The 22760-nt window shown below is 42.0% G+C and overlaps 1 protein-coding gene across 1 annotated transcript in view; it reads left to right on the top strand.

Moving 5' to 3' along the window:
* Positions 1 to 18447, top strand: part of TACR1 (tachykinin receptor 1) — a 188407-nt gene extending 169960 nt beyond the window's left edge. Inside the window, exons 3-5 of the mRNA XM_020985308.2 lie at positions 1299 to 1449; positions 2315 to 2511; positions 6764 to 18447. Of these exons, the coding sequence (XP_020840967.1) occupies positions 1299 to 1449; positions 2315 to 2511; positions 6764 to 7055 (640 nt within the window). The 3' untranslated portion in view covers positions 7056 to 18447. The remainder of the gene's footprint in view (positions 1 to 1298; positions 1450 to 2314; positions 2512 to 6763) is intronic.
* Positions 18448 to 22760: the final 4313 nt, after the last annotated feature.

Below are 22760 nucleotides of genomic sequence, written 5' to 3'. Positions count from 1 at the left end.
TCACTTAAGCTCTCTTAGCCTCAGTTTCCTTATCTGCAAAATGGGGATAATACCAGCACCTACCTCATAGGATCGCTATATAGATCAAACGAGATAATGTATGTAAAGTGCTCTGTAAAGTTTACAAAGTGATATATAAATGTCACATGTTATTGATTATGGTAATAATAATAATAAATATGTTCTTACGTATCCAGAGTGAGCCTCAAAATGTTTTACATTTTGTAAAACTTAAGAAATAAGTGAGTCTTTTAAAAGGAACATGTGTGTGCTCACACACGCACATGCATGCATGTATAGGGGAAAGAGGAACTACAGTTAATTGAGATTGAAATGTAGTTGCTAAAGTAACTTTTTCCTGAATAAGAAAAAATTATCATGGTCTGGAACATAGAGTTTATGTAAATCAGAGACACAAATACGTAATATGATTTTTCCCCTCTGTGATCTGAAAAAGGAAAAGTAAGTTTTTAAAATCTCAGTGTTTGGGGGCAGGAATAGAAATATTCAAAATACAATTAAGAAAGCTCAGCTAAACATCTTTCTTTAAGGAGAGAAACCAGAGCACCAGGGTGCAGAAGCCATGACATAAACAAATCTGACTTAACACCAAGAGAAAACCCAGCGAGGGCTTTGGATGCCTGAACTAGGTTTGGCTTGGCTGTGGATAGGCTGAGTCTAAAGGCTTCATCATACTCTGAAACACTGATGATGAGAAAAGGTAGGGGATTTTCTAAGAGAAAAAGGAAAGGCAGTTTAGTTAAGTCCAAATTAATAAAAGTGAAGTTAGTAGCAAAAGCGAAGTGAGCAACTTGTACTTATTTCTGTATTCATTTAAAAGTTAATTTTAAACAGAATCATTTCTATACTATGGCAAAGCATCATAGGACTTTAGGTTTTGCCCTAGTGTTGGTTAGGACTAAGGGCTACTCAGAGATGGTCAAAGTATTGTATTGGAAATTTCCTTTAATAAGGAGTTGTCTTAACAATAAGAAACTTAGCAGGCTGATTAATCTATGTTCAATTTTCCATTGCAGGGAAAAACCAACAACTAATGATTAGGTTGAGTCAACCAAGCCCAGGTTCTCATCTATCACCTGGTATCACCTACCTGATTGACAACTACTGTGCCAAGGAGGTTATCAACCTGCATAGGGCTTACCTTGAAGATCCAAGCCTATTAAATAATAATAAAATTTCAGGGAAGAAGCCACCAATACTCAGCCTGTGGGCTTCAGCCTTCCCCTCAAATTTCCCAAGCTGCCTTTTCACTCAAATTACCATCTGCCTCACTGCAGGTACCACATCTGTGTGACTGTGTTGATCTACTTCCTCCCTCTGTTGGTGATTGGTTATGCATACACCGTGGTGGGGATCACCCTCTGGGCAAGTGAGATTCCTGGGGACTCCTCTGACCGTTATCATGAGCAAGTATCTGCCAAGCGCAAGGTAAGTTCTTACGATCCTAAACAGAGCCTCTATGGGGCTAGCCCAGGCAGCCAAGAATCAATCCATCGACAAGTATCAATCAAGTGCTTACCATCTGCCAGGCATTTTGGCAAGTACTAAGAATTTAAGGAAGCCCTGCCTTCAAGTGCTTACATTACAATGAAGAAGACAACATATAGAAATCAATATGTACAAATGAAATACAGAACAGATCAAAAATAAACAGAGATGGCCTTAGTAGGTGGAAGGCCTGGGAAAGGACTCTTCGAGAAGGTGGAATTTGATCTGGGTCTTAGAAGAAGCCAAGTATTCTAAAGGTCAGAAGCTGGGAGGGATAGGATTCCAGGTATAGGGAACTGCCATTACAAATTACAAAGATGGGAGATGGCATGTCACATGGAAGGAACAACAATCCAGCCAGTATAGCTTGGTTCTAAAGTTTGTGGAGGGAAAGAGCATGGAGGAAGGTAGCCAAGGGCCTTGGCAACTGGCCAGAATTTCAAGTGCCTAACAAAGGACTTTCTTTTTGATTGTGGAGGCAATAGGGAGCCACTGAAGATTACTGAGCAACATGATCAGACCTGATCTTTAGGAAAATCATTTTGGCAACAGTGTAGGAAATGAGTTAGAGTGGGGTTGAGGAAGAAGACAGAACAGCTGAGACGTGAAGCTACAAGTAGCTTACACAAAGAATGTGTCCATGTGAGAAACACGACAAAGTTATGCAAAGTCAACTCTCATCATTATACCGTGTAGGAGCCTACATGGGATCAATGGAAGAAAGCAAGAGAAAAAGAAAGGAGACAACAGTAGGGATAGGGAGGTTTTCCCACTATAACTTCATGCAGGATTGTCTTCTTGCCAGGTGGTCAAGATGATGATTGTGGTGGTCTGCACATTTGCCATCTGCTGGCTACCCTTCCATATCTTCTTTCTCCTGCCCTACATCAATCCAGAACTTTATATGGAGAAGTTCATCCAACAAGTCTACCTGGCCATCATGTGGCTGGCCATGAGCTCCACCATGTACAACCCCATCATCTACTGTTGCCTCAATGACAGGTAAAGGGCTCCAATTTCCCTGGACTTACCCTCATTGATGGAACCAAGGACATAGTGTCTTGAGTGTCTAAAACAGTATGGAGGAGGACTGAACTGGAGACAGAGACCTGAGCTATTTAATCTGGAGAAGAGAAGACTTAGGGGGATTTAGAGGGCTTTCTTCAGATATTTCAATTCCATTCAGGAAGCTTTTATTAAATGTTAGATATATGCCAAGCATGAAGACAAAAGCAAAATGGTCAGTCTCCGTCCTCTGGGGCTTATAGTCTACTGGAAACAGCAAGACGTGCATAGATAAGCAAATAGCAAATCTATCCCAAATAAACATTCGTTATTCCTAGTGGGGAGCACTAAAACCTGGGGGAAACAGAAAAGGCCTCTTAGAAGATTGAACTGAAGGGGCAGCTAGGTGGTGCAGTGGATAGAGCACTGGCCCTGAAGTCAGGAGGACCTGAGCTCAAACCAGCCTCAGACTTGACACTTACTAGCTGTGTGACCCTGGACAAGTCGCTTAACCCCAATTGCCTAAAAAATATAATAATAATAACAATAATAAAAGAAGATTGAACTTAGCCTCTAGGAAAGCCAGGGATTCTGAGAGGTGGAGTTAAGGAGGAAAGCAATCCAGGCATATGGGACAGCCCAAGAAAAGGCAGAGAGAGTAGATGAAATGTCATGATGGGAAACTGCAAGTATGCCCTTCTGGCTAGAATTGCTAGGATACAGGAAAGTGATAGAAAATCAGCTTGGAAGGAACAGTCAGAGCCAGGTTGTGAAGGACTTTAAATGCCAAGCAAAGGAGTTTGTATTTGTATCCTTAAGGCAATAACTATTGAAGCCTCTTAAGGAGAATACCATGATTAGATTTGCATATCGTTGTTAAGTCATTTTTTTTCAGTTGTGTCTGACTCTCCATGACCCCATTTGGGGTTTTCTTGGCAGAGATACTGGAATGGTTTGCCATGTCCTTTTCCAGCTCATTTTACAGATGAGGAACTGAGGCAAACAAAGTTAGGTGACTTGCCCAGGGTCACACAGCTAGAAAATGACCTAGGCCAGATTTGAGCTCGTGACGTTGAGAGTTCCTGACTTTAAGCCCAGCACTTTATTCACTGCACCACCTAGCTGCCCCTATTTGTGCATTACTCTTTGTTTGAAAGGGCAGTAGTGTGCAAGAGGTGTGAGACTCGTTCTGTTTGACCCTAGAGAACTAGGAAAAATAGGTGGGAATACCAGGGAGGTAGATCCAAGTTAGACATCAAGAAAACCACCTCGTACTGGAACAGTGAAAAAATGGAACAATAACAATGCACCGTGTACTACCCACCTCCCCGGTCGCAAAGAAAGAAATGCAATTCAATGAAAATAGGAACTTTTTCTTTCATGGTCCAGATCTGTGGATTCCAGCAATGCAGGCCGTTTCTGAAATAGGAAATCCCTCTGTGGGTGCAGGGCAGAGGCTCTTCTATTTGTTTTGTTTTGTTGCTGTTGCCTTTTTTTTATAGGCAATGGGGGTAAACGTCAAGTGTCTAAGGCCAGATTTGAACTCAAGTCCTCCTGACTCCAGGGCCAGTGCTCTATCCACTGCGCCACCTAGCTGCCCCCAGACTCTTCTGTGACTGGTCACTGGTTTTTGGGGTTTTTTTAAAGGCAACTAGGGCCAAGTGACTTGCCCAGGGTCATACAGCTAGTAAATGTCAAGTGTTTGGTCTGAGGCCGGATCCGAACTCAGGTCCTCCTGACTTCAGGGCCGGTGCTCTATTCACTGCACCACCTAGCTGCCCCGACTGGCCACTTGGGACGGTACCTGGGGCACCAAGTTACTAGCCCAGAGTTACACAGCCAGTGTATGTAAGAGCCAGGTCTTGAGGCCAGAGCCTTCTGACTCCAAGGCCAGCCTTCTATCTAATGTTATTTTTTAGGGCATTTTAGACATGCGTATTTTCATCTCATTTCAGGCATAACTACTTTCTTACAGCATATGTCCTTACCCTACAACAAAGCAGCTACTTTATATTGTTACTTGAATTGTGAGCCATTATATTATACTATACTCCCCTTTAGTCATGAGGAAAGAGCTCCCTGAAGGGCAAATGGCGCCATGTTCCATCTCCCCATTCTTGCTTCAGTCCTTAACCTCTATTGCCATTTTTTTTCCACCAACACCCCTATTACCCTGAAATCCAAAAAACCTCTATAATTCTTCTGGGCCCAGAGAAGTAAGTGAGCCTATCAATTAATCAATATATCAAAAATACCCATTTATTTAGAAACTATTATATGCCAGTCACTGTGCTAAGGATACAAAAAAGAGGCAAAAGCTAGGCCCTGTCCTCAAGGATCTCACAATATAAAGGGAGAAACAACATGCAAACAAATATATACAAAGCAAAATATATACATGATTAATAGCAAATAATTAGCAGAGGGAAGGCACTAGAATTAAGAGGGGTTGGGAAAGGCTTCCAGTAAAAGATGAGGTTTTAGTTGAGATTTAAAGAAGATGGAGAAGTTGGTAGGTAGAGCACAGGAGAGAAAGAGCATTCCACGCATGGGAAAAATGCCTGAGTGCACAATTCTGAAGATGGTGAAGCCCATTTAGAAGTTCTGCTTTGGGGCCTCAAATTTAAATACCACATTGAATGTTACAATGAATAGAGCTCTGAGCCTGGGGTCAGGAAGATGAGTCTTCCTGAGTTCAAATCTGGCCTCAGACACTTACTAGCTATAGGACCCTGTGCAAGTCACTTTACCCTTTTCGTCTCAGTTTCCTCATCTGTAAAATGAGCTGGAGAAGGAAACAGCAAACTACTCCATTATCTTTGCCAAGAAAACCCCAAATGGGGTCATGAAGAGTGAGGCACAACTGAAGATTGACTGAACAACAATATACCCTAATCAATTTGGTTTTCAGAACTACTCTTTTTATGCTGAGGATCAGCTGGTAAACCAACAAATAGATTATGTGCTTTGTATAGGCATTGTAGAGGAAATAGGAGAGAATGAGACATGTTACCTAACACTAAATGGCTTCTAGCTGACAGAGAGGTCAGTCAGCAAGTATTGACTAAGCGCCAGGCACTGTGCTAATTGCTGAGGATAGAAGTACAAAGAATGGACCAGTCTCTGCTTACGATGAACTTAAGATGAGCAGCATAATCATTTGGAAGTAAATGGATTTGGAGTCAAGGGATGAGGGTTCTAATCCCAGATTTGCTACTTACTATCTGAGTGACCTTTTGTGAATTATTTCCCCACCCTGGGCCTCAGTGTCCTTGTCTATAAAAGGGCTAGATTGGATGATCTCCAATCTGCTTTCCAACTTGAAATCCTCTGACTATAATCTGAGGTGCATATATCAGTAACTTACCCAAAATCACTCATATTGTGAGTGACAGAGCCAAGTTTCAAATCTAATTCCTTTGACTCTAAGTTAGAATGCTCCTTCTCCTGCTGCCTCCAAGATAACTATAAATATAGGAAGTATGGGTATGTGATGAAGTGCCAAATAATTAGTAGATATATATGTTATTAGAACTCAGAGGAAGGTAAACTTGGGATCATATGGTAATAAATTTAGGCCTGGGAAGAGACCTTAGACATAATCGAAACAAAGGGTCATGAGATCATAGAATCAAAATGGTAGCCTTGGGGTTGCCACTCTATCTGCTTATTATCTGACCATGTTACCCATTCCACTCAATATTTTTCAATCAATTCCTATTGCCTCCATACAAAATAAAATTCCTTAACTAAGCATTCAAAGATCTCCGTAATCTGGATTCCACTTTTCCTTAAAATTTCTGTTTCATATTGTTTCCCTTTTTGCACCATCTGGTCTGGTTAAACTGATCTACTAGCTCCATACACGATGCTACACCTCCTACATCCATACCTTTGTATAAGTGGTTCCCCCCCATCTGAAATAAATTTCTTCCTCCCCTGCTACTGAAAGAACCCCTATCTTCCTCCAAAGATTACCTCAGGTGGCATCTCCTACATGAACCTTTCCTGACCTCTCCCCATCCAATTATTGGTATTATCTCCCTCTTAAAATTACTCTGTATTACTGTTATATTTGCTTTGTATGATTTTATGTATCATGCTGCCGCCCCCAATGGAATGTAAACTCTTTGAGGGCTAGGAAATTTTTCTTCTTATTATTTTCGTGTGGGGACTAGTCTAATGTCTTTGTTATAAAGGATGCTTCATAAATATTTGTTTAATTGAATTGGGTTTATTGCCTTGGCAGATTTCGCATTGGCTTTAAGCATGCCTTCCGGTGCTGTCCGTTCATCAATGCTACAGAATATGAGGGTCTTGAAATGAAGTCTACTCGTTATCTGCAAACCCAAGGCAGCGTGTATAAGGTCAACAGAATTGAGACCACTGTCTCTTCGATTGTTGGGGTCAATGAGGATGAGCTGGAAGATGGCTCTAAGGTCAAACGCCTATCCCTAGACCTCACTTCCAATGGTTCCTCCAGAAGTAATTCCAAGACCATGTCTGAAAGCTTCAGCTGCTACTCCAACACTCTCTCCTAAACCTGGACCAAGTGGGGCAGCTAGCCAAAAATTGCTGCCTTCCACCTACACCCCAGGCCTTCATGAGCACATTCACCAAGGTGCACCCATGTCACCGTCTTTTTTAAAATTATTATTTCTTTTCAGACGGGCATGACATTCATGAGCTGGAAGGCATCTGACATTTCCCAAGGATGGGGCCTGTGGAAAGTAATGGTGTGAGGAACTGAAAGATCACTGGAGCTGGTAATCTGGTTCTAGTCCAGCTTCTTCCACTAATGGGTTACGTGGCCTTAGGAACATCATTTAATCCTGTGGGCCTCAGTTCCTTGCTCCATTCAATAAGATGGCTGGATGAAACATCCTCTAACATTCCTTGCAGATGTAAGATTCTATATAGGAGCTAATGAATAAACACTGAAGAAAACACAGGTGGCAGGGAGAGATGACAAATCACTCCCCTCAAATATCGCATGAAATTGTCCTTCCTCCAGACAACAACTGACTCAATGCTACTCTTTACTCAAAGAGGTAAGGGGGAAAAGGAACATTTTAGATGCCAGAAATGGTGATCAGGATGGAGAACATGAATGTCTACAAGTAGTTCCTAATAGCCCATCAGTTCATCAAATTCAGCTAGCCTTGAGGTGACATCATCAGCTTCTTCTATGAAACCTTTTCTGGGTCACTGCCTTAATCGATTTCAGCAGAATTGATCCATTAGCACAATCTAACATCTGTCAAGAACCAGGAGTCAAGAGGCCAGACTTTACTGCAAACTGAGTAATCTCAGGCAGATCACTTCTCTCTGGGCCTCAGTTTCCTCTTTTGTGAAATGGAAGGGAGTTGAATCAGTCGGTCTGTAAGATCCTATCCAGGTCTCACATTGTATTTTCTAAGTTATCAACAGCTCTCATGATTTTGTGATCCAGTGGCCCAACCTATTCAAAAATACCCGATAAATTGTGTTATCTTGGACAAATCTTTTCACTTTTCTGGACTTCAGCTTCCACCCCTCTATATAACAAAGGAGAGTTGGGATTAAATGGCCTGTCTGACCTTTTCCAACACTGACTTTCTGTTCCATGTCCAGAATATTCTAGATTCTAAGGTACATTCCACATCTGACATTCCATATTCTATCTTCTAAGATCCCTCTAGCTCTAACATTCCATGACTTTATGATTTAGAGGTCCCACCTGACCAAAAATATTTAATAAATTAAAGGACTTTGAGCAAGTTATTAGACCATTGTGGGCCTCAGTTTTCTCCTCTGTAATTGGGAGGGAATATTTCAAGGCCCACAATTGAAGGTCATTACCAACACAACAAAGGTTTGGTCAAAGCAAGACTGAGCAGTCACACAAGGATAACCAGAATACAGAGAGCAGTAGATGCCAGAAACCAAAACCAGTGACACTCAAGGATTATTTGTTATACTCTCAAGGAGTGTAATATAGAAGTCAGCATACAGATGGCACAGTACACTGTACAGATAACCTCCCAGTGAGGTGAAGGGTCAGTACCTTGGGCAACTAGGAACATGGAATTAGACACCTAAGAACAAAGATGACTGGGACTAACGCAGGCATCTTGGAGTCTGTGGGAGTTGTTGGCATTTTGGACCCCAACCCCACTATAACCACTAGCCCAATTTTTTCCATGCCTCCTGATGCCTTGACTGTGTTCATCAATATGAAGGACAAAGAAATGTGACACTAGTTGATCTCCAAGGTCCCTTCCAATGGACACTCTGTGTTCAATGGTCCCTTCTATCTCTGGAATTCTATGATTCTATAATTGTGCCATTTAAAGAAAAAGAATTCTCATCCAAAATGGAGTTCTCAAGAAGAAGAGAGAAATAGAGGAAAATCCAGTTACTAATAAGCAGCTTGTTTTTTCCTTCTCTGGAGAGGTGGCTCTTGCCAGGAGCCACATGTAAATAAACACATCAAATACGCTTCCTGAATTCATCCTCAAAGCTGTTTATTGCATTCCCCTCCCAGGGACATGGTGGTCATCTCTAAAATGAAAACTGTCCTTCACCAAGCTCAATCTGCTATTATTAGCCTTCAGGAAGCCAAGCTTTCATCATGGACCTCCCAGCCCTACTCCTGACTGTAGCATGCAGCAGTCTCTCCCCTCACTGCCAAAGATGGCCCCACCATCTCTCCTTACCAGCAGCCCAGCCGAGAAAAAACATCTGGATCCTGCTCCAACCAGTCCTGTGCTTCTTGGGGAATTAAGTTTGCATGTGAATCCATGTGGAACTTCATCACTTACTAGGACTAGGGAAAGACAAAGCATATACTAAGCAATTGACTATGTTAGTGATGCTATGCTGCTTGCCATTGAGATATGTCAAATGAAGTGCCCTACAGTCAGAAACTCTGAAATTAGCATCTTTGGCTCCACTGATCTGCCAGCCATCTCCTGGCTTTTGTGGTGGCTTTCATGATGACTATTGCTCCATCCCTTTGAGATAAGCAATCTACAAAGGAAAGTAATCATGAAGCTTCTTTTCTTTTTCAGGCTTTTGAGAGTTACAGTTGTTATGTTGCCACCATGTTACTATCCAGAATGCATTTAATTCCTAGGATTTTATGCTAGGTGTATTTGGCGTAAGATAGAAGAATCCCTAACCAGGAAAAGCAACATGGGGATATTTCTTTCTAGATACTCATCTCATGGATACACAGTTTATATTGGTAGTGGTAAAGGGCTAACATAGATGGGCTAATACTGCCACACATGTTTGTCTTGAGTCTTGGGGGGGGCCCAGAACCATTAGTAGATTTTGTTATTCCTAACTATGATAGCATGCTATGAAAAAAAAAATTAAACTAGAAATCAGAAGACCTGAGTTCAAGTCCCAACTCTACCATTATTACCTGTATGACCTTGGGCAAGTCACTTAACTACTCAAGGCCTCCGTTTTCTCATCTACAAAGTGACAGGGTTATACTAAATCTTTAATATTGCTTTTAGCTCAAAATCTATGAGTACAGCCAGTTCTAACACATGCCTACATTGGAGAGAAAAAGTAGGGGCTAAGGGTGGGGCTAAGGGTGAAGAAGGAAGGGTAATAAGAACAATATAGTTGCACAATAGAAGTATATCATGGAAGGCTGGGACAGGAAGCAAAGGCAGGGGGTCTTCCTCCATTAGAAATGGCATTGAGAAGAGAGAATAGATGAATGGAATAAATCAAATTAAAATTGGGTGAGACCTGAAAGCCCAAAACACATTTTTAAAAGATTTGGCCAATGGATACAATAACAGAAACACAGGGCTTTAGTATCACACCCTTGAAATTCTCTCATTTACCCCTTAGGAAAGTGCTGGCCAATTCCAGGGTCACTTCTTGAGAGTTGTATATTAAGGAATCAGCCTCCCTGTCCCTACCAAATGATGTAGCCAAACTGGGTCCAGTTTCATATGGATGGCAACAGCAGAGAGAACAGCCTTATTAAATTGGTAGATGAGTCCAAAAGAAAGGGTGAAGGAGAAGGTGAGCTAGCACAAGAAAGAAAAAGAATTCAGAGTAACCATGATGATTTGGAGAATTGGTCAGACTAAAGTTCAGTCTCTAAGAGGATCATGATAGCTGCCTTCAAGTGCTTTAAGGATTGTCATCTGGAAAAGTAACTAGAATTGCCCTGTTTGGCTCTAAGCCAACTCTATCATGCCAGTTGCCAACTCAGGATAACTGTATTTTTTTTTTATTTCTATTCCTGGGCTGCTTAGTATGTCCTTCCTGTAACTCCATGTTAACTGCACAGAAGACCCATGCTCAACCTTGGCTGGGTTCTCAATGCTGTTCTGAAGTCTTTTGGTTCCTATATGATTCAAATCAATTCAGCAACTAAGTATCTCCTACACGTAAAGGACTGTACTAGGTCCCAGGCATGCAAATGCAAATGCAAATAACAACCAGCAATCATCTGCCTGCTTCAGTTTGGCATTTAAAGCTTGCCACATCCTGTCTTGTTTCACATTATTCCTCCCCTCCCGTCCCACACCACCCTCAATAGATGCTCTACGTTTCCATCAAACTGGACCACTAGCTCTTCCCAGAAATCAACACACCATCTCCTGTTGCCCACACAGGCGAGGCCACTCCTTCCCTTTGCCTATTCTGTGCTTTTCTCCTCATCTCTACCCTTTAGAATACTCATCTTCCTTTAAGGCTAATCTTAAATGCCACTTTTGTCTAGCCTGCCCGGATTTACCAAACCCTCCCTCCTGTGAGTATCTATCGTTCCTCAAATATTCTTGGAATACTTGTTCATTTCCCCAGCTTCCACAAAAACCTGCCTTGAATTATACGTATGTTTACATGACATATTCCTCCCAGTAGAATATAAGCTCCTTGAGGGCAGAGGCTCTTTCAGTTTTGTCTTTTTATCCCTGAACACCAATCACAGTGCCGTATACCAGTGGGCAACTCGTAAATGTTTGTGGTTACTATTGTAGAGTCAAACACAAAAGAATCCTCTCTTTAACATCCTAGACTAGTGGTCATCTAACCTCTGCTCAAAGACCTCCAGTCATAGAGAGCTCTTAGTCTCCTGAGACAGTCCATTCCAGTGAATCAGTCAATGAGCATTTAAGTGCCTACTATGTGACAGGCACTGTGCTAAGCACTGGTGGAACAAAGAAAGGTAAAAGGCAGTCCCTGCCCTCAAGGAGCTATAATCTACTTTGGGGTTGCTCAGTTTGTTTGGAAGTTTAGCCTTATGTGACGTCTGAATATCCCTCTCTACAATTCCATCCATTGCTCCTATTTCTGCCTTCTGGGGTCAAGTAGAATAAATCTAATGCTGCTTTATTGTGCCAGCCCTTCAGATACATGTACAGCAATGATCTCCCTCCACCCCCTATTCCCAAAGTCATAGCTTCTTCAGGCTAAACATCCCAGGACCTTTAGCCAGTCTTCATATAGGATAGTTTACAATCTCCTCCACTGGATGTAAACTAGCTTGTCAATGTCCTTCTTAGAATAAAGCATCTAGAACTAAACAAACTATTCCATGTGTGGTCTGACCAGGATCAAAAACTTTAGGGTTTCCTTATGTCCATTATCATCTTTCTGTTAATGCAGCCCAAAAATCTCATTGGCCTCCTTTGCTGCTATCATACTATTGACTCACTGAACATTGCAGTTCATTAAAGACTCCAAGTCTTCTTTTCTTCAGATTTTAGGTCCAAAAATGGTTTCAGAGAAGATCATAGATTCCAAGCTGGAAATAACCTTAAAGACCACCTAGAGTAGACTAACCCCCTCATTTTACAGATGAGGAAACTGAGCCTTAGAGATTAAAGGATTTGTCCATGGTCATACAGCTAAGTATGTATATATAGAGAGGGATGAGACTTGAACTCAGGTCTTGCTGACAATCCTCTACACCAAATACCAAGTCAATAATGTAATCCCCTGGCTTACTTATCTTTAGAATAAAGAATATGGTCACAGTGTACACACACCAAATGACTATGACTTTCCATGTAAATGGGCTTTATTCTGATAATCAAAGGTCAAAACCCTTATGTCCATCCCTGTTTCCACACAGACCTCTCTTGAAATAGCATCAGTGAGTAAAAGATTCTAAGATGTCCCAGAGCTGTTCCGTTACGTACAGTGTGATGCAATCCCATCCCTCTGCCTTATAATACAGAAACTGTTCCACAGGGTTCTCAGCCTTTGTTGGAGCCCAAGGCTGGAAGCTGCAAGGAAATGAGACTCATTAGGTGCCATTCAGGAATAGGACTTTTTTTTCTAGTTTTGCTGTTGGGGAATATGGTACAGAAAATCCTAGATATAGGGATATTGAATGTACTTATCATCAAACTGCTTCTTGCTCTTTTCTACTCTTCCAATTCCACCCTTTACCTTTTACTGACAACCACTACTGCTCTCTACCGGCTGCCTACAGAGAAAGAGGGCAGTTTTCCAAAGTACTGTGTATTAGAAACAAATCATTGGGGATTCCATCCCCCTCCAGTGGCAAGAATTTTCCATCCTGGATTGTTACATAATGCAGATCATACATAAACAGTAACAAACAAAAATCTTGCCCACTGAGCTTAAAGCTTAAAGTTAGAAGGATACATGAGAAAACCCAGGAAGTGTCTATGATGAGATGGAAAGCACTCAAGGGCTCAAATAACAGCTCTCACACTTTATACTTGTGTCATTTGGGGCAAATCATTTAACCTCTTTGATTATCCATTGCCCCATCTGCAACTTCAGGATTTAAAATCTTAGGCTACCTCACTGGAGGATTATGAGGAGCCAAAAACACGACACAGGCAAAACCTATAAGGCTACGGAATTGCTAGCTATTATTAGGTCCTGACTCTTCTACTTACTAGCTTGTATGACCTTAAGAAAGTCGCTTAGCTTTTGGCTCCCAAATGTAAAATAAGAAAGTTGGATGGGATCATCCCTAAGCTTCCTTCCAGCTCCAATATTTGATAATTCTGTTATACTAAGAAGGAAATCTAAGTACCTGAAAAATAAGCCATCAATGCCCTACTTCCTTTCTCCCTCAGAAAGAAATCATTTGTGTCCCCTAGTTCCATATTCACTGCTACTCTCTGCCAATCATGAAATGAAGCCACGTGGATTGTAAGGAAAGAGGTCCTGGGAAATTCAGATGACAAAGGGGTGAGCAGTGTGCTGAAAGTTGCCATTTACACCTGTAAGTGTTGTTGTTGTTTGTCTTTCATTCTCGAAGCAAACTATGACATCAGGGAGGTGATGCCATGACAAGTGAATTGGATTTAAGTGAGGCAGAGCTATGCAAAGTCACCAGCCTCACTCTCTCCTCCAGAGTCATTTGGGTCCAGTGGCCAGATACACATCAAGATAACTGGAAATGGCCCAGGATGCAGTGGGGGACCTTGACCTTTTAAAGCTCAGGTCTTTAACAGGTCTCAGTTTGAGGTGATGAAGATCAGTGATTAAGGCTAGGTAAGAAATGAGGCAGAGAATGGCTTCTTTTACCTAGTCACAAGATTTCTTCTTGTGGATGGAAGTACCTATAAGTCACAGAGAGCTGGAAGTATCCTCAAATTAAGAGTGAGATCCAACCAGGTGAACTAGTTGTGAAATGGAATTAGATTTAGCTGTTTTAGCCCTAAAGGACAGGGCTAGCACTAATATCAAAGAGACGACCAATAACAGAGGCAAATTTCAACAAGGAAAAGTCTCCTGATAATCAGAGCTGACCTAAAGTAGAGTAGTTTACCTTAGAAAGTAATAGGATCATAAAGTTGGCACCAGAAGGGCCCTCAGAGGTTGTCTAGCCCAACTCCTCATTTTATATATGAGGAAAATGGAGCCTAGAGAGGTGATGTGACTTGCTTGCCTAAGGTAAGTGAACAGCAAAACCAGGATTCAAGCCCAGAAACTCTGACTCCAAACCCATCAGTCTTTCCACTGTATCACACTGCCTCAGTGAGTTCTCCATCACTGGATATTTTCCAGTGAAGACTGATGATTCCTTATAAAGATGTTTTAGAGGAGATTCCTACCTTGTTATGCAATGAGCTAAATGACTTTCTGAGGTTCCTTTAAGCCCTAGGATGCTGTCAAAAGTTCCTAGGCCAAAAATTCATCATCATTAAAAACAAAATAACCCCTGATATTTGAAGAATAGCAAATTCATGAGTCAGGAGTTTGCTTATATATGTGTTAGCTGAGAAAATATCATGCCTCAGCTGCAGGAATCAGCAAGCACTTCGTTAATACGATCTCAGCAGCTGCTGAGAGCTAGTTGATAACATGCTGTTATAAAGTGATGAAGGAATGTAAGCCCGAGCAGATCTTTTTATCCTGTAGTTCTTATCCTTAAGCTAACTTGTTTCAAATCAGCACCTTTTTCTCCTTACTAGCTACCCAATTATAGAAGAAACCAGGATCAATGGATCATGGTTTTTGTGTTGGGTTTGATGTAAGGGATCCCTGATGCACCAAGAACAGTTTTAACTCCATAGCCTTGAATGAATCACTCTTCTGATTTTTCTCACATCTTTGGCAAAGTTTATCTTTGGATATCAGAACTTGCTTCTAAGTAATGCTCCTGTCTCCAAACCCACCTTCCATCCTAAGGAAAAAGTGTCAAGGTCAAGCACTTGTTTGTTTCAGCTCAGAGCCTCTCAGGGAAATAGGATAACATAAGGGCAAGGCAGGGGAATAGAACATTCCCAGCGTATCAGATCACCTTGACAGCAAGCTCAGTGCAAAGCAATTCAGATGGATATGTGCGTGTTTATATGTATGTATGTATGTGTATGTATACACATATACATATATGTATGTACATATGCACATATATATTGTGGATACGTATACATTTACATACACAGGACAGTTAGGTGGTGCAGTGGATAGAACACTAGACCTAGAGTCAGGAAGACCTGAGTTCAAATCTGGCCTCAGCACTTACTAGCTGTGTGTCCCTAGGCAAGTCATTTAACCCTATTTCCTCATCTGTAAAATAGACTGGAAAAGGAAATGGCAAACCACTCCAGTATCTTTGCCAAGAAAACCCCAAATGAGTTCACAAAGAGTTGGAAACAACTGAAACAACGGCACAACAAAAATACACATATACACATTATACATATGCACATATGTTGTGTGTATAACATGCATGTGTGTATATGCATACACATGTATACATTGGGCCTGTGCTAACCTGAACCCACCATCCCTCCTCCTTTGAGTCTGTCTATTCCTTCCCCTGTAACACCCCTGGCCATAGAAAACCAGTGCTTTGCACCTGATGTTACAGTTGAAGTGACTCCCACCACTGGAGTACAAAACCTGGGTCTCTTAAACATACCCCTAAGGGAATGGCACAGTCCTAGCTCAATCACTCTTGCAGATAGGAAGCCTAAAGTATCAGCCCAGACTTACTCTTCCAGTGAACCAGCCACCACCTCTGAGATGAGGAGCAAGCACAGTTGTGCCCCATGGGGCACTTTGTAAGGGATATATCCCCTCCCCACATAGCTATCTTCCCAGTGGAGTCACACGTCAGCAGAGAATACCCTGGCAAAGGAAAAATCCACAGCCTACCCACACAATGCAACTGTGTCCTTCTCCATGAGCCAAAGGTTTATGTAGGTCAGCTTCTCACTCTTCTGCTAAACTAATTCTGTCCAAAGGAGATACAGTTGTGGCCAGGCTTACATCTCCTGGCAATGGTTACTGCCCTTGCTTCTCTTTAAATGTTTCAGCAAAATGCCTCCTCTTGCATTTGCCTGAATGGTGAAGGCAGTGTTCCACCATCCTGGCAAAAATACCTGAATGGTAGAGCATTTACTCATGATACACTTTAACTCTTCTCACTTCTGTGGCTTAACTGGGTTCTCCCAATGTCTTGGAACTGGGTTCAGAGGATTCCTGTGGCTTAACACAAACAAAGCACAGTCATGTCAGATTTGCTAAGGCAGGCTTTATGGAAGTACTCCTAGAGAGAAAAAAGAAGTTGGCGATTTCTAGACAACCTTAAGTAGTTGTAGCTTCTCTGCAAAGCTTGTTTTGGGCCCAAGACCCTCACAAATTCCAGGGATGCAATGGCCTTTGCCAGGGATTTGCTCTAAACAAATCAGGACTGCTCTTCAGACAAGGGAGCTGCTGTAAAATAGGTTTAAGTAAGGTAGGGTTCTTAACCTGGCTTCTGATGACTCCTTGGTATCATGGGTATATTTCAGGGGGTCCATGAACCTGATATCAGGGGGGAAATTGCATCTTTATTTCCCATAACCATTGGTTTCCTTTACAAACTGATATATTTTATGCATTTGGAAACATTATTCTGAGAAATGGTCCACACACTGCATCAGACTGTCAAAGATTAAAAGACAGATTAAGAATCCCCTTGCTAAAGAGACCTCACTTGAACTTAGCCATCCCCAGGATGTGTTTACCCCTCAGAGTGTTTTCTTCACTGGGGGTTCAAGTGCTGGGCATATTTCCAGAGCTGAAGTGATTTGTATGGGCCCCTGGAAAGTGCAATGTCCCCTAAACTGGGCATGCTTCCACAAAACCTAGTTAAAAGTTCGAATAATGAGAGGGAGGTCACCTATAAGTTGTACCTGCTACCCCTGAGGTCTCCAGTACAAGGGCTGATGGTCTCCCTACTGTCAGGAGATAGTTTAATACCACTGCCTCAGTCTTTGATAAAGTGATTAGTTCCTAGTGTGCAGATGGTCTTTTTAAAGCTGATTTCAGCCAAAATGCCAAACATAAAATAAGACTGGCTTAGCTCAGCGGCCTGCCTTGTGTTGTGACGGTAGAACTTGAAAACATTTGATTCCTCTCATGTGTCAGAATTTGGGAAAGCAGCTTCTGAGCTCCAGCAACAATCTATAGGAGCTGTAGCCTTGGCCATCCAAAGGATGAAAGCAAGAAAGTATAATTGAAAGAGTCCTGAACAAGCAATTAGGAGATCTGGGTTTGATGCCCAGCTTTACCGGTGTGACCTTGTGAAATCCACCACCTCTCCAGAACTTGGCTTCCTCATCTCTAAAACTAGAGTGTTTGACTGGATGATCTTTAAGATCCTTTTTCAGCTGTAACAATTGATGTTGGAAACCTCCAGCTCAGCTGGCTTTTGTGAGAACCTTTGCAAGCTTTAATCTCTTAATATGTGTTGTATACAAGGATTTCTTTTTCCAAAGTCAAACCAGATCCTTGGTGGAGAAGGATCCTGTACTGGCCCATTAAAGATTTGTCTGGAAAAGCAAATTTGCTTTGAATTGTATTGACTAGGACAAAGAAGCCTCCTGTTTCATAGTCTGAGGCTGTGAGCAAGAATGATTAGGATCACTTCCAGCCACAGCTGCTGAACATTCAAAATTTAACTGGAGCCAAATGATTAGCTCAGTCATCCTCAGATGCTTGATTGCATCTCAGAGCTAATCCTGAGTTCTGGAAGGCAGTGCCCATGTATGTGCCACCAACAGGGAAAGCCTTCGAGAAGAAACCTAGAATGGATTCTGTGCCTGTCATTTGAAAATTAGCCTGGTATGCTTATCAACATTCTACTGAGGTGGGCACAAGGTGATTTTTTTTTTCAGTCACAGCAGCTCACAAAGACCATGTACTAAAGCTTAGGGAGTTATAATCTGTATGAGTAAGGGGACTACTAAAATAGTTGAAATCACAAATCTCAAAGAATTGAAGTATATGTGATCCTTTTAAATATACCCCCAGTGTGATGTCCAACTGGCTTTTGTGGTGTGCTCTCTCTCTTTTCTGGTCTTGTCAATTTCTGTAAATATTGTTGGAGAACTTCCTTACCCCTACAGCATAGCAATGTTTGTGTAAAAAAAGTGAACAGTGTTGATTCTGTTTCCTGTTGAAGCTAAACATATTTTCATAAATAAATGGATATTTCATGAGTGTGGAATGTGTTCAACTGCTGTAGTAGTGATCCCATCTGTAGGCTCTGAAGGCTAGAAGATACCAGGAACACCAAATATTCTTTCTCAATTGGATGGATGAATGTTTATAAGATCAGCTTCTATTGGAGATAATTCAGACTCTATAAGTCATTACCCAAAGAGGAAAGGTTGGCATAGATGAAATACATCCTAAGAAACTTTCCCAGAATCCATGCTGCAGGGGGCTTTCAAAAGATTGCACTTAACCTGGAAAGCGATCTCATATTTTTCCAACAGAGGTTGTCCTCACCTGTCTGTCACTTCTCTGTCATCTCTAGGACTGAACTTATAGCCAAACCTAACGACCCTCCTTCATTTCTCATTATATTGTGTGGTAGAAAAAGGGGCTGGTTAGGGGGATTAGAAGACCTGCCTCAGACACTTACTGCCCCTGGTGACCCTGGGACAGTCTCTTAAATTCTCTCAGCCTTCCTTTCTTCTGTAAAATGAAGATAATGACCTCAACCTCAAAGAATGTTTGTACAGCTCAAATAAGATATGCAAACATGTGCAAAACACTTTACAAACCTTAAAAGGAGCTAGGTGGCACAGTGGATAGAGTGCTGGGCCTGGAGTCAGGAAGATCTGAATTCAAATCTTGCCTCACACTCTTCCTTAGCAGTATGACTCTGGGCAAGTCACTTAACCTCTGTCTCAGTTTCCTCATTTGTAAAATGGGGTTTTAAAACCTCCAAGGTTGTTGTGAGGATCAAATAAGCACTTAGCACAATGCCTGGCACATAGTAGGCACCATATAAATGTTTATCACCTTCTTATGCCCTTACAGCATGAATGCTATTATTATCAGCTGGAAATATCATTGTTCTTTATCACCTTTTTCTCCTTATTTTCTCCTTTCTTCTCCAGGCTGCCTGAGTTCCCAAATAAGTAGTAATCAAGCTTTAGAATGTTGCTACAATCCCTACCACACAAGGGTGGGGGAGGGAGCAAAAAACAGCTTTCATAGCAACCCTCAAGCCACCAGGTCCATTATCAGACTTGTTCCCAGGCCTAACTTGCTTGCTAGTCGATCCCTTTGACCATACAGAATTTGAAGCCAGAAAATCTGGGTTTGAATCATGGTTCTGCTGTAGACTTCCTGGTGACTCTGGACAAGCCATGCTGCTGCTCTGGATGTTTGCTCATCCAGATAATGTTGGACTAGATGGGCTTTGTGGGACCTTCCAGTTCTAAGTCCCATGAGCACCTGTAAAGTTTCCCTTGATGCCCCTTTTAATCTGATTATACTACTATACTTGTCCAGGTATGAGATTTGTTTTATCTGCTATGAAAGAGAGGAGGAGAAAGGGAGAAAGAATAGAAGGTTGAAAGGAAAGGAAAAGGTCTCTACAGCAGTTTGTGTCTCCCCCCCCCTCCTCCCCAAGCTGAGGGAGTGGGATTGAAGTTACCATGAGAAGAGCAAAAAATATCACTGCCCCTAGCTAGCCCTGAGCCCCATGCCTCTCTCTCTCTCTGTCTCTCTTTCTCTCTCTCTCTCCCTCTCTCCTCTTTTTCTCTCTGTCCTTCTTTCTTTCCTCTCCTCTCTCTCTGTCTCTCCATCTCTCTCCCCCCTCTCCTTTTTTTGCTCTTTCCCATTTTCCTCTCTTCTTTCTCTCTTTCCCTCTCTCCTCTCTCTCTCCTCTCTTTCTCTTTGTATTTCCCTCTTTCCTCTCTCTGTCTCTTTCTCTCTCTCATACCCCTCTATACCTCTATATGTGTATATACACGCATTTTTCAAGTCCCAGTGTCCAGGGATAGGGACAGTAAGCACAAAGTAGGCCCCTGATTAGCATTTTCCCTGATTTGGGCAGGTTATCCTGGTCTTCTTTAAGATCAAAGTTATTCTTTTGAGGACACTGGAAATGACACCATGTTGGGTTTTTTTCTTAAATTTGTCATTTCAACAAAATGTCCTAAGTGCCTATGTAGGCACACATAGTATTCTTCCCCACAACACACAAATATGATACTTCTCCCACTGTATAGCACACATGTCTGACATTCCACCATTTAGGATTCATTCCTTTGGCTCTTGAAGGTTTTTTTCTCATCTTTGGTAGGTATATTTACGTCAATACTTCGAGGATCCAGGATCTTCACCTTCCAGGAGGTGTGGCCTTCACTAAAGCAAATTACAAGCCTTCTAAGCAGGGTTTCCTGAACTCCAGTAACCAATCAACATTCATCCCTCCATGGCTAGCACTCTGGGGTTGGGCCTGTCGACATATCATTAGGAGACACCCTGTTTTCCAGATCTAAGGTCTAGCAAGCAAGTGTGCCCTGAGTTTGGCACCGCAATAACCCTTGCACTCACTGTCTGGAAGTAAAGGTCTCTGAGTTCGGACAAGCACCAACAGGCCCAGACACAAAGGCCTGCTATGAATGGACTTTTCATCGCTGGACAGCCTTGCCTCACCGTTACTGTTGTGTCTCACCACTGTTGCTGCACTACACTGTTCGATTCTTTGTCTAGTCACAAATATATAAATCAAGGTTCGACCACACTAAAGCGGATCCTCCCATTAGGGAAGGGGGCCCAGCACGTGTATCTCGATCCCTTCTTGCTTGCGAGCTGTTTCCCTCACCTTGAAATTAAGCTTCTATTTGATTCCTGACTTTCCTGTCTGGGCATCCACAGGTTGGAGGCGGGTTCAGTCCGGCTGACAAGGCTTTCTACGTTTATCTAAGCTAGTCCACAGAAGGGTAAGCACAATCTGTCAGTAGGCCTGGTGAAGCTGTTCCACCTTAGCAGGACCTGCCAAAGCTTGGCCACCTTCACAAGCTCAAATTCACTTTCACGCCATGATGAGGCATCGGAGGAAGCTGCAAGAGGCCCCTCTAAAAATCTGAATTCCTCGGAAAGGAGTGGTAGGATCATTGAATATTTTAGGAATTAATGTCAATTGAGAGCTAGGCTCTCCTAGAATGACACATGGGCTGCCTGCTTAACGACAGAGGAGCTAGGCTTTATTAAGTGCCTACAATGTTCCAGGCATTGTGCTAAGTGCTTTACAATTAATGTTTCATTTTAATCTCACAACAACCCTGGGAGGTTGGTACTATTATTATCCCCATTGTACAGTTTGAGCAAACTGAGGCAAAATAGTGGTTAAGTGACCTTCCCAAGGTCATATAATTAGTAAAGGTCTAAGGTCAAATTTGAATTCAAGTCTTTCTGTTTCCAGGCTCAGTGCCCTATCCACTATACCACCCAGAGGCTTAGCAGCTCATATTTAGTTTAAAGTATTTTCCTCATAAGAAACCTTTAACAAAAATAATTTGTTTTCTTATCCCCATTTTATACATCAGGAAACTAAGGTCCAGAGAATTTGAGAGTGGAGTGGGTAATATCACATATTTATCTTTGGATTCTAAATTCTGGCATTTCATTCTCTCTATGATTCTATTCCCTAAAAAGGGGAGAAAGGCTCTGATAAGAGTTAAGTCAGTAATTTGGGTAAGTGGTAGACAAGGTAGCCTTTAACAACTTCCTGGGGCTGGTGCTTTGTGCACAGGAAGATCGAATGGCTTCCTTTCACCCTTAATAACAAGAAGCACTAGAATTTCCTCTGTCCTCTTATGAAGACTGACAAAGTCAGAAATCAAAGCTGGAACTCCCTCAGATTTGTAAACAAATTCCAGGGCTATGAAACCCGACTCAACCTTGTCCCATCTGGGTTCGTATGGCTTCCTTTCCCCCCTAAATTGTCAATTCAGAGCAGTTATTTGCAGGGAAATACCTGCCTAGGCTATTTCTCTTAGCACCATCCCAGTAGTCAGTGCAAGTTCACGTACTGGTCAATGGTCTAGAGTTTCCCATTCACTGTTTAATTAGCATCAAAGGCCTAAAGGGAAAACATTGTTTAGACTGGCATAACATTGAAGAAGAGAATATTGTGGTGCAGTAGAAATGGCACTAGGCTTGTAGTCAGGAGACTTGAATTCCAGTCCTGGTTCCTTAACTTAGTAGCAGCGTGACCTCGGGCAAATTGTTTCCTTTCCCTGGGCCTGTAAACTGAGCCAATTGAACTAGAAAATTTCTAAGTTGCCTTCCAGCTCCAATATTCCACATTCTTAAACTAGGGGACGTGAGCAGAAGGATCTCCCTGACATCAATCAATGCTTTCATTGGGCAGGAAGATTTTATGTCTTGTATATCGTAAATAGATTATATATATGTACACACACACACACATACATGCATGTATGTATGTGTGTATACATATATACACATGCATATACATTTATACATGTGTACGTGTTTAT

Source organism: Phascolarctos cinereus, unplaced genomic scaffold (genome assembly GCF_003287225.1).
Source record: "Phascolarctos cinereus isolate Bilbo 61053 unplaced genomic scaffold, phaCin_HiC Scaffold_2;HRSCAF=192, whole genome shotgun sequence".
NCBI lineage: Eukaryota > Metazoa > Chordata > Mammalia > Diprotodontia > Phascolarctidae > Phascolarctos > Phascolarctos cinereus.
Note: the sequence above shows the minus strand (reverse complement) of the source record. Positions and strands in the feature narration are given on the sequence as shown.